The sequence below is a fragment of the Emys orbicularis genome, chromosome 3 (assembly GCF_028017835.1).
Source record: "Emys orbicularis isolate rEmyOrb1 chromosome 3, rEmyOrb1.hap1, whole genome shotgun sequence".
Taxonomy (NCBI): domain Eukaryota; kingdom Metazoa; phylum Chordata; order Testudines; family Emydidae; genus Emys; species Emys orbicularis.
In genome coordinates, this window is record NC_088685.1 from 39237652 (window position 1) to 39250259 (window position 12608).

The 12608-nt window shown below is 39.3% G+C and overlaps 1 protein-coding gene across 1 annotated transcript in view; it reads left to right on the top strand.

The window, feature by feature from the left end:
* PXDN (peroxidasin) overlaps positions 1-12608 on the top strand; it is a 158811-nt gene that overhangs the window by 100560 nt on the left and 45643 nt on the right. Inside the window, exons 13-16 of the mRNA XM_065401091.1 lie at positions 26-138; positions 3381-3537; positions 9298-9406; positions 9986-10143. Coding sequence (XP_065257163.1) covers positions 26-138; positions 3381-3537; positions 9298-9406; positions 9986-10143 — 537 coding nt within the window. The remainder of the gene's footprint in view (positions 1-25; positions 139-3380; positions 3538-9297; positions 9407-9985; positions 10144-12608) is intronic.

Here is a 12608-nt window from a genome sequence, read left to right on the forward strand (position 1 = left end):
TTGTGTCCATGTAACATCGTTTTAGTTACCCCTGTGTTTGCTAACGTTCCGAGTGATATGACAGTAGAAGTTGGCACAAACGTTCAGATTCCATGCAGTTCTCAAGGAGAGCCTGAGCCAGTAATAACATGGAATAAGGTAATAAATCTTTGTTAGATTGCTTTAGAATGCAGTGACTTTTTCAGATTTCACCACAGTTAAATCAGGCTTTATTAGGTGTGCTGTGGCTGATTGTTGCTTGTTCTGTGTCTAACCTCAAATGACATCAGCAGCTCAGGCATCTGTGCTGCCAAGGGTGTTCAGAGTGTAGGTACTTAACCTGAGAATTTGTCTACGCTACAGTGGCACAGCTATTGCACAGTGGCTGTTCCACTGAAGTACTGTAGTGTAGATGCTTCTTACAATGACAGAAGGGTTTTTTCATTGATGTAGGTAATCAGTCTCTCCAAGAGGCGATAGCTAGGTTGATGGAAGAATTCCATCAACGTAGCTGCATCTACAATGGTGGGTAGGGTGACCTAAGTACATTGCACAGGGTGTGAAATTTTTCACATCCCTGAGCGATATACCTAGGTTGATCTAAGTTTTAGGAATAAATGAGGCCTGTGGAGCACCTCTAATACAGGAATTGTGCCTAAAATTCACATTCCAGATTTGAAAAAGGATGTTCAAAGGTATTGCAAAGGCTTTTCTATTTCAGTTTTGTGTAGCTCTGGAAATTACAAGTCTATATCAAGGATAGGATAAGGACTGCTTGCAGATGTTTTGCTGGCATTGTGGAGGCCCTAGACAGTACTGTAACTTCAACCAGGAGAGTGGTTGGTGGCTCATGGTGAAGTTGTTGAATTGTACCTTTCTATTTGTGCTTCTTTGACAAAGATCTTGAAAAATATTTTCTGTAAATGAGAGTATCGTAATGAAAAAATCTCACAAAGAGATGATATTAACCTAAACAAATGAAAACAAGAAAAGTCAGGCAGGCCTCCCACTCAGTCTTCCATTTCCACTGTAGTCTTAACCATTGCAAGAATCTGACAACAGTGGGTGATCATGTATAGCGTGCTACACTGTACTAGTGTCCAATTACATGAGTTAAGAATAAAGCGCCAGTATGAATCTTGAATTTCCTTGATTCTCATACCACTATAATACTACTTTAATTATTGCATAACAAGTCTCCCCATATGCCCCAACTTTCAAAAGCATGGTTTTTGTAAATGACTGCAGATACATAACATGTGGATTAGATGAATATCACTTTCAATTAGGACTCACTGCACTTTGATGGCCTTATTCTCGACAGTTCTTTGGCCTCCTTCCTTTCTTGGGTTTGTGTGGTTCTGGTTTTTGTTTTTTAGTTGCATCTGCTAACCTTGTTTTATTCCCATTCTTTCTATCAGTGATTAATTGATTTCTTTTGGTAGTTGACTTTCCCGATGGTTAATGGGTTTGCCTTTTGCCACCTATGTTTCATATGATGATTGTGTATCTGGGTTGGTTGGCTTCTAATTTTTTAATTATTTTGTTTTGTATTTTTTTTTCTTGATCTCTTGCAATAAGCACTTCCATACATTTTTAAATAAAAATAAATTATTCAAAATTTGATTGACTATTTTAGCTTAATGTTCATTGTATGTCCTGCAGGGAACAGTATCTGCTCTCCCATCTCATTTTGGCAAGAGACAGTGAGTCCTCATCACCACTATGCCTTGCTCCCTACCCCTTTCTGGTGGTTGAGAAGCCCAGTAGCCTTTACTTTATTAAAAAAATAAAACCTCTGCTGAATCCTGCCACTATTGCTGTATTCACACTCAACTGCAATCTGAGTCTTCCATGATTTTTAAGTTCCGGAGTACACTGGATTGCACATCTGAAAACCCTGGAGCTAATCTACAATGACCACTGAGATTTCTGAAATTTAGTGCCTACAATAAAGTACACAATATACTCCTGGGGGGATTCTGCGGGACTGCGCACCCGCAGAAAATGGCACGCACCTCCTCTCCTTCCTCTCCCCCCGCAGATTTCCTGTGTTTCCCTGCAGAAAATGGCAGGGAAGCAAAGGAAGCCACACTGGGAGGGGTTATTGGGGGCGACCATGGGTGCATTGGGGGGGGGGGGGATTTCTCCCCTCCAAACAGAGGCGAAGCATGGGGGGGCACATTTGGTTACATGCCACTGCCCCCACTCATTCTGCAAGCGCAGAGCTGCCCAGGCGAGGAGGCTGTGTCTCTGCTCCACTGACTCTGCAGCAGATAGTCCCTTGGCTTTTGGAATGGGCAACCTTGTGGGACAGAGATGAAGGCAGCTGTTCCTGGTGACTATTCAGCATGTCTAAGCTGGAGTTTCAAATATGTGGTAGGCATCTCTGGAGTCTGTTGTGGTTGAAAAATAACAGAACTCGCCTACACAGTGCAGATGAGAACAGTACATAGTGGAAATAAACAAATGATAGTGCACTTGACATCAGTTTCTCTCCAATAATGGAAACTGACCTGCAGCAAGGCCCTAAGGTCAACCACTGCTTAGCTGAGAGGCAACAATAACGTACTGAGAAGGCACAGAACACAGGGAAATGTTTTCAGAGCTACGGCTCATGGCCCTGTGGAGAGGGTACTGAACTCCACCTTCCTGCTGAATTATTGGCAATATTCCTCTCCTTCCCCGTGGAATGGGTGGGGTACTGAGATCAGGCTGCAGGGCTGAGTGCCAGCAGAGGGGCTACTGGGTACCTCTGCCACGAGTGGGGACTAGGATTTCCTCTTTTCCCAGTATTAGAGGTGGGAAAGGAGTTTGAATGGCAGTGTTTCTGTTCTCCCTCCTCTGAGGATAATTAGCATTTTGCCAAAGCATTCAGTTACAGGAGGTTGTATTCAAGTGAATATGAATGAGAATTTGTATTCAAGTGAATTCAATCCATTCCCTACAGTATATGGCCCCACAGGGTGTTGTTTTAGTATTTGTTGGGCCTGCATTTTATATGGAAAGGGCACACAACTGTGAGGATATTTTGTATTGCTTTTTTAAGTTCATAGGCATAATAAATACATTCCGTATACTGTTCTGCATGCAAACCATCCTGTCTCAGTAGAATGGTGCAGTACTGTAAGTTATGCTGCTTTTTCTTGGTAAATTTTGTTATCTAAACTATAAAAAAAAGTTTCTCTGAGATTTATTAATGGATTTCTGTTGGGTTAATTTAAATGATTGACTTGGCATATAAAATTGGTATGACATAAAGATAATCTATTACTGTTCTGAGAACAAGTTCACACTGCTAGAAGAAAAAAAATATTCAAAATCTAAAAACAATTTAAAATGCTAATAAAATTGCTAGAGATGATACATTCAGAATAACTGAGCATTGTGCTTTGCTGCAGGATGGAGTTCAGGTAACAGAAAGCGGAAAGTTTCATGTTAGTCCGGAGGGATTTCTTACCATTCGTGATGTTGGAACAGCTGATGAAGGTCGATATGAATGTGTTGCCCGGAATACTATAGGATACTCCTCAGTTAGCATGGTGCTAAGTGTTAATGGTAAGGTTTATAAATTATAATGGGTAGCAAGATATGAGTTAAGTCATACAATTTGTACTGTTTAACCTTAAAGGCATAAAAATGCAGTTTCAACACCAAAGGCCAGCTTGTGAACTCCTTCCTCACCTAAGTGATTGTGTTGATTTCAGTGAGACTACTCAGGTGAATAATAGCTCACCAATGTGAGTAACAGATTCAAAATCTGGCCCTTGGGGAATAAGTCAGCCAAAATGTCTAATATTCAAGCATCTATGTGACTTCATAGCCTAGCATGCTTGGAGCATATTCATGACTGAAGTCCGAAAGAATGCTTTGGGCCGCAGGAGGCCACACTAGTTTCCTCTTGAGATATTTTTTGGCTCTAGCTGAACTTGCTACTCCCATGCACAAACTGACTTTTGGGAATGACTTGACAATAAATCCACTGGCATTTTTAAAGGTAAAAAGGTTGCAGATCAGTTTTTAAATTAAGAGATGGGGGGAGGGATAGCTCAGTGGTTTGAGCATTGGCCTGCTTAACCCAGGGTTGTGAGTTCAATCCTTGAGGGGGCCACTTAGGGATCTGGGGCAAAATCAGTACTTGGTCCTGCTAGTGAAGGCAGGGGGCTGGACTCGATGACCTTTCAAGGTCCCTTCCAATTCTAGGAGATAGGAAAGCCGATTGCTGCAGAGGAGCATGTGGATCGGACAGAGACTTCTCTTAGAGGAGAGTCTATTGATAGAGATTCTCTAGGTCCTAGTCAGGAGGAGAGGATGGAAGAGGATAAAGTATGGGCCAGATCAGACAAGAAACATTCACATAAAAAAGAATCTGACACATCAGAAAAGGGCAGACAAATAAACAGGGACAAGTTTTTAAAGTGCTTGTAAACAAATGCTAGAAGTCTAAATAATAAGATGGGTGAACTAGAGTGCCTCGTGTTAAAGGAGGATATTGATATAATAGGCATCACAGAAATCTGGTGGAGTGAGGACAATCAATGGGACACAATCATTCCGGGGTACAAAATATATCAGAAGGACAGAACAGGTCATGCTGGGGGGTGGGGAGTGGCACTATATGTGAAAGAAAATGTAGAATCAAATGAAGTAAAAATCTTAAATGAATCCACATGTTCCATAGAATCTCTATGGATAGTAATTCCATGCTCTAATAAGAATATAACAGTAGATATCTATTATCGACCACCTGACCAGGACAGTGATAGTGACGATGAAATGCTAAGGAGATTAGAGAGGCTATCAAAATAGAGAACTCACTAATAGTGGGGGATTTCAATTATCCCCATATTGACTGGGTACATGTCACCTCAGGACGAAATGCAGAGACAAATTTCTCGATACTTTAAATGACTGCTTCTTGGAGCAGCTGGTACAGGAACCCACAAGGGGAGAGGCAATTCTCGATTTAGTTCTGAGTGGAGCGCAGGATCTGGTCCAAGAGGTAACTGTAACAGGATCACTTGGAAATAGTGACCATGATATAATACCATTTAACATTCCTGTGGTGGGAAGAACACCTCAGCAGCCCAACACTGTGGCATTTAATTTCAGAAAGGGGAACTATGCAAAAATGAGGAGGTTGTTAAACAGAAATTACAAGGTACAGTGACTAGAGTGAAATCCCTGCAAGCTGCATGGACACTTTTCAAAGCTAGGGTACAGACGTGGGGTCCCGCATGAAAGACCCCCTAAGCTTATTTCTTATTTCTACCAGCTTAGGTTAAAAACTCCCCAAGGCACAAATTCTCCCTTGTACCTTGGATTAGGTAACGCTGCTACCACCAAGTGATTAGACAAAACTCAGGGAAAGGACCACTTGGAGTTCCTACTTTCCCCTAATATTCCCCCAAGCCCTACACCCCCTTTCCTGGGGAGGCTTGAAAATAAACAAGATGAGCACAAACCAATCTTGGGTATTTTTAGACCACTAAAAAATGCAATCAGATTTAAAAAAAAAAAAAACAGAACTTTATTAGAAAGAAAAATGTTAAAAGAAGCACCTCTGTAAAAGTAGAATGGAAGATAATCTCACGGGGCAATCAGATTCAAAACACAGAGGATTTCCCTCTGGGCAAAACTTTAAAGTTACAAAAAGAAAACCAGGAATACACCTCCCTTTCAGCACAGAGAAAATAACAAGCCAAAATAAAAGTAAGCTAACGCATTCCCTTGCTAGTACTTACTAATCCTAATGGAGTTGGATTGCTTGCTTTCTTGATCTGTCTCAGGCAAGCACACAGAACAGACAGACAAAGAACAGACAAAACAAAACCCTCCCCCCTCCCCAGATTTGAAAGTATCTTGTCCCTTTATTGGTCCTTTTGGTCAGGTGCCAGCTAGGTTACCTGAGCTTCTTAACCCTTTACAGGTAAAAGGATTTTGTGCCTCTGGCCAGGAGGGATTTTATAGTACTGTATACAGGAAGGTTGTTACCCTTCCCTTTATATTTATGACAACACCATAATAGAGGCCCAACTTAAATGTATACCCCAAATTAAAAAAACAAAGTAAAAGAACTAAAAAAGAGTCACCATGGCTTAACCATGTAAAAGAAGTAGTGAGAGATGAAAAGGCATCTTTTAAAAAGTGGAAGTCAAATCCTAGTGAGGTAAATAGAAAGGAGCATAAACACTGCCAAATTAAGTGTAAAAATGTAATAAGAAAAGCCAAAAAGGAGTTTGAAGAACAGCTACCCAAAACCTCAAAAGGTAATAACAAAATGTCTTTTAAGTACATCAGAAGCAGGAAGCCTGCTAAACAACCAGTGGGGCCCCTGGACAATCCAGATAAAAAAGGAGCACTTAAAGACGATAAAGTCATTGTGGAGAAACTAAATGAATTTGGATGCTAATGTGATGGGTACATTAGAAAAGCCTAAGAAAGACAGGTCCACGCCTCTGAATATTTCTGATGAACTGAGCTCAGGTTTTGTCAACTATCCTTAGCTATGTGCAAATTCTATTTTTATATCAAAAAAGACAGGGCTCAAGTTTATTGATATTTCTGGAGGAGGCTATCATCTGGGGGATCTTTCTCCATTGTGTCCTACCCCAGATTGCAACTTTTGAAAATCTCTGGATTAAATTTAAGGTGGGATACAATGGGGATAGAGTTTATTAATTTAAAAAACAATATTTGAAAAATTCGAACCTCTTTTTTAAAGATTAAAACATCAAAAAACAAAACAAAAAACCCACCTAGTTGCTTGAGCTCCTTTTGTAGGACCCTCATAAGTTTTTCCCCCCTCTCCCTTTTGAAAACATTGAGACACTCGGTCTTTGAATTGTAAACTTGCCTACCATATCAGTCTAAAAAGTGAGCGATTGGTAGCGAATACTTAAAACAAAAATAAAGTAATGCAAAAATGTGTTTAGACATCCGATCATTGCTTCCATTGTTTAGATCCTGTCACGGGTTGCTCTACTCACCGCTGGATGGTGCCGCTTCCTGGCGGTTCTAGGGATTAGCTCAGTCAGGCTGACGCCCCTTCCAGCAGTTACACCCCCATCAGTTTCTCCTTTGCAGCTGTTCTCTCATTCTAGGAACCACAACCTTCTCTTTGAGAATCAGCCCTCCAGCCTTCTGGGGGAGGGAGGAGAGAGACTAGATGTGTATCAAAGTTCCTGCTCTCCAGTAATCTCAGGCAGTCTTTCACTTCACTGCCTCACAGTGCCTTTCCCACTGTGGCTGGCAGGGGAACCCGGGCACACCCGCTACTCTGGGTTCCAGCTCAGGGACCCTCTACACAGGAGCCAAGGTCCATTCCGTGCACGTTACTGTCTTTCCATAAGCCGCTTCCATACCTCCTGGCCCTCCCCACTTCTCTGGATTTGACAGTCTCTTCACTCCCTAGCTTCTGTTTGCCAGAAGCTGGGAATGGGTGATAGGGGATGGATCACTTGATGATTACCTGTTCGCTTCATTCCCTCTGGGGCACCTGGCATTGGCCACTGTCGGAAGACTGGATACTGGGCTAGATGAACCTTCGGTTTGACCCAGTATGGCTGTTCTTATGTTATGTTCTCCCTCTCCCCAGGGAGTAACTTTAGGCAACTTGTCTCTGCAACATCTCAAACACAACTCCTTTCTCCCAGGGAGTAACTGCAACCTTCTCCCTGCCACCCTTTCCGCTTCCAATTTCCTGTCTTTTTGTAGAAACCCCACTTGTCCCTCGCAAGTGAAATTCTCTCTAATTAGCTGCCTGCAGATTAAAGCTCCACTGTTTGCAGCCTAATTAGCTGATTGGGCCCACCTGGTCTAATTCAGCTCTGGCAGGACTGGTGTGGGGAGCTGCACACCCCATCACAGATCCCCAAAATTATTTTTCCAAGCATGTTTATCACTTCTCAGAAAGACCACCTACTAGAGCTGTAATAGAGTCAGACGCTGAGCTTCCAGTTATGCAAAAGTAGTGAAACCTTGCTCTGAAGAGTGCGCTGGGTGTTTTAAAAAGCACATTGGACAAAAATATTACAGTAAAGTAAAACTTTCATGTCAAACTAACAAGCGAAAGGCAGAGTTAAAGCTGGTTTTGTATATTCACCCATCCCATTCTGGCATATTGGCTGTGGTCTCAAATTAAAGGTTACAGTGCTGTGACATTATTAATAAAATACTTTTCACTTGTATAGCATCTTCATTTGAAGATCTCAAAGCTCTTTACAAACATTAAGCCTCATAACAACCATGTGAGGTAGGTAATGATCAAAGAGATCAGGTACCCACTGAAAACCTGCCTCTTTTCCCCCCTCTTCTCTCAGTGTCACTTTACCAACCTTTCTGGGGAATCTTTCGGTATTGCCACTGGATCTGGTGATCCCCGACACAGGGTAGGAGAGAGGCACTAAGGGGTAGATTGTATGAACCCAGCTGCGCTTCAACAGCAGCAGTTGCTGACTAAACATTTCATAAAAAGGCAGTCTCATGGATGCGTGAGATCTTGCATTGTTAGCATTATGAAGATTTGTATGTGATCTTTGAGCTTGTGATCTTGGCCTACTTTTCTGAGGCTAGATAATGCTGAAAATAAAACAAAGATTTAAAGCCCCCCAAAGTGGTCTCTCTTGCTTCCTAGAGAGATCCCAAGATGATAACCATGAATGATTCCCCATACCTACTTGGGAATCTCTAACAGCTTTTTAGGAAAAGCCTCCGAACTTATGTAATACAGCAATACGTGTTCTAAAATTAAAAATGAAGCCTAAAAATATGTGGGTTTTGACTGTAGTGTTTCATGTTAACCACTCAGACCCGTATGCTTGGGGCCCAATCCAATATCCATTGAAATCAATGAGAATGTTTCCATAGACTTTAGTGGATGCTGGATAGGCTTTTGGTTGCAAACACTTTTAAGGTGCTTATATGCTGCACCACAAGCAGAAGCTGAGCTAGAATATTGACTTCACTTTTTTTGCTTTGGTCATGTTTGTATAACAATTGTAAGACTATTTAACAGCTACTTAAATAGTTTTGTTTTTCACACACAGTTTTATTTTTACAGTAGCTTCATTTTAACTGAACATTTATTTGTAACTGGCATTTAAAAACAAAACAAAACTTAATTCTGCAGGGATGTAAATGTGTTTCAATAGAGTTCCCAAATGATTAGTAATTTTAAATTTGGAGGAAGTAAAACTTAAGGAAATGTGGTTTTCTTTGTAAAACTGAAATGATGTAGTGTCTAGACATTGCTTTATATGAGTAACTTTTTTGCATGCAGTAATTTTTGCAGTAATATGCAACTTCATGTTTTTCTAGTTCCTAATGTCAGTCGAAATGGAGATCCATTTGTAGCAACATCAATTGTTGAAGCAATTGCAACGGTTGACAGAGCTATAAATTCAACACGTACACATTTGTTTGACAGGTATCATATACTTGGGGGGCTTTTTATGGGGAAGTGAAAATTAATTTTGGGTATGCTGAAAGAAATGCTACAATCGATAAACCTATGTGACTACAGTACTAGTATACATCTGAAAGATGAGACCATATAATGATTTTAAATATCAAACTTTAACATCTGGTTAGTTTCTGGAGTTCTAGCAATTTAGCAAGAAAGCCATATTTTTAAATGAAAACTGCACTAAGTGCCCCAACAAACAAATTTAGCTAATAGGTTTTGAATAGTTATTTCAATTATTTTGGGGGAACCAACATGTTTAAAAAGCTTGGTTTTATTCAGAAGCCTACTGGTATTTTAATGTTGGATCTAATGCATTTTAATACAAATTTAATCTATTTGCATGTTTAAATATGTTTTTCAGTCATCTTGTATTAAATGTGGATATTTATTTTTATTTATTTTTGCCTTCCATTTTGGGATGAGTAACAAAGGTATAGTCAATCACGTCTAGTGATATCTTACGTTGCAGAAACTTTTTTAACCATTTGTAGTCTTATAGTACTTGTGTATACACTTACTATTTTTTCAATTATCTGTTAGTCGTCCTCGTTCTCCAAATGATTTGCTAGCCTTATTTCGATACCCAAGAGATCCTTACACTGTTGAGCAAGCAAGAGCTGGAGAAATATTTGAAAGAACATTACAGCTAATTCAAGATCATGTACAAGATGGTTTAATGGTTGACCTAAATGGAACAAGTCAGTACCTTTTTCTTTACTTTCTGTGTTTTGTAGTGTATAAGCCATTTCAATTCATTATGCTTCAAGGAGTATTAATTTTAAAAGCTCTGTGCCCCATTGTGCAGCTATTACTCTTGTTGAAGTCATTACGGCTTCTTGAGTGTGCAAGAGCTCACCAACATGAATAAAGATTGCTCACTTGGGTCATTGATTCACACATTGCTATATTTTGATGTAACTTGTTTGTCTGAGATGAGCTGGTACGTTATTTTAATTCTTCACTATTTGACATACTAAGGGAAAAAATGATGCAGTCAAATTTTTCCCTCAGTTAAAACTAACGCACCTCAAGTACATGGGGTTGGATGGGTGTTAACAAAGGGGTGAATTTGGCTAATAGTTTCTTAGCAAGATTTAGAATTTTTCAGTATGTACTGTTAAGACAGTATTTGTATTGGTTATTGCATCAAAAGAAAACATGGTAATCCCTGTTTGTCTTATCACAGAGAGGATATAATATAACAGCAAAGATTTGTGCACTGTTTGTGATCACTTTACAGAACAGTGTTTCTACATTTTCTGTACCAGTTTTCCTGAAGTAATTGTTACTTGTTCTTAAAGCAGAGTACAGTATCAAACTAAGCTACAACAGTTTCCTGGTAGTCTGTTCTCAAATTTAATTTGCTATTAAGAAATATGTTTGTTGTTGTTTTTTATAAATAGTAAGAAAAAAGTAATTCAGGATTATAATGTCCAGCCTAAAAATTTAGAGCTAAACACACTTGCAAAGAGAACTGTAAGCTAATTGTTCTGCCGTGCCTATACGTTCTTGCTTTTGGCAGTTGATCTACAATGTGTCAGTGCGTGAGACTTATGACTAAAGCGTTTGGAAATAATGATGGAGTTTTAGGAGAGATTCTGAGACGTGGCATGTAGCCAAATGTTACAGCTAGACTGGAATCTGAGGAAATATTTTTACTTATAAATGCTACTTTTGATGTTTATAATTGAGAATTTCACTGTAACTTCCTAAAATTTTAACTGTGGCCCTGAATTAGGTCAATATGTACAAGGCCAAAGACTGTAAGCTTTGTAGAATTAGAGCACTATAAGATTTGTTAGTAAAAATGGACAGTTACTTATAATGCTTAGCAAACAATTTGCAAGGAATAATTTGTCACACAAATTTGACGACTTCTTTGAGTACAGAACATCCACAAACAGGTCATAATTTCATTGAGTTTGCTGCTAATCATTCAGAATTATTTGACATTTTCTTCAACACTTTTTTACTACACATTGCAAGTATTTGAATCTTAACATTTGAGAAATTGCAGTTTATTAGGATAATTACAGGGTTTTTTTGTTTGTTCCATAATTGGATGCAAGCATTTGTAGTATAAATACTGGTGCATCCAAATCTAACATTCTTTTTTCATGAAAACTCATGTATGAAACACTGAAATTTAATTTTTATCAACTTTAATGCTAGTAAAAACAATCATTCTAATGTTTGCTGAAAGTGAACACAATAGGGTCGTGAGCATGGCCAAAGTGAATTCATTTAAAAATTGAAAGCTAATAATCTCAGACAACATTTTATATCTATTCACAACCAGAGCTGGCTTTTGGTCCCTTCAAAATCCACAACCGTGGCCCCAGGATTTCAGCAAACTAGAAATGTAAAGAGAATATGTTTTCATTTAAACACCCCTCCCCCTAAGTTTCTAACCCTAGTCCTTGCACTTGTTTGGTTTGTGTTTTCAAAGCTAACGAATGTAAGCTGCTACTAAAGTTGAAAAAAACAAGTGGATGGGTCCCACTTTTGCAGCAGAAAAATTGGGGGAACCTAACAATTGCCAATCTATGAACTTTTGACTAAATGAAGCTATTGAATGTCAGCTGTATCCCAAAGAATCATCTTGCTAACACTTCAGAAAAAAATCTTAAACCAGGCTTATATATAGTGGTGTGGTAATGGACAGGAATGTGTTACATTTGGAGTATGGTGGCAAAAATTAATTTTGCAGGCCAGCTTGTCCAAAAACGTGGAAGTTTGATTCTGCTCACATACTTGTTCCAGAAATTTTGATGGAAACCAGGATTACCACAACATACAATCATTTATCTCAACTGCACACAAGTAAAGAGCAAAAGGAAAGAGAGATTCAGAAGACTATAATAAATGAAGATAACTTAAAAAGGGGTGTTATTGAAAGGGAGACTTGATTACAAGGACAGGCCTTGGAGTAGCAGAGCCACAACATCCTCATCTTGAAGTGTTAAAAATCCTCAAAATAGTGTATTATGTTCTGTTCTTTAGTAGCCAGTGATGATTCTGCACCATGGTGTACAGTGTTTCAGAGGCCAGAATAGTCCTGAAAATATTATTTGTAGGGCAGATAACTTACACCTACTCTTTGAATTTTGCATTCAGATCATATGTAACATTATTCTTGAGTGATTACCATTTAATTGTGCAA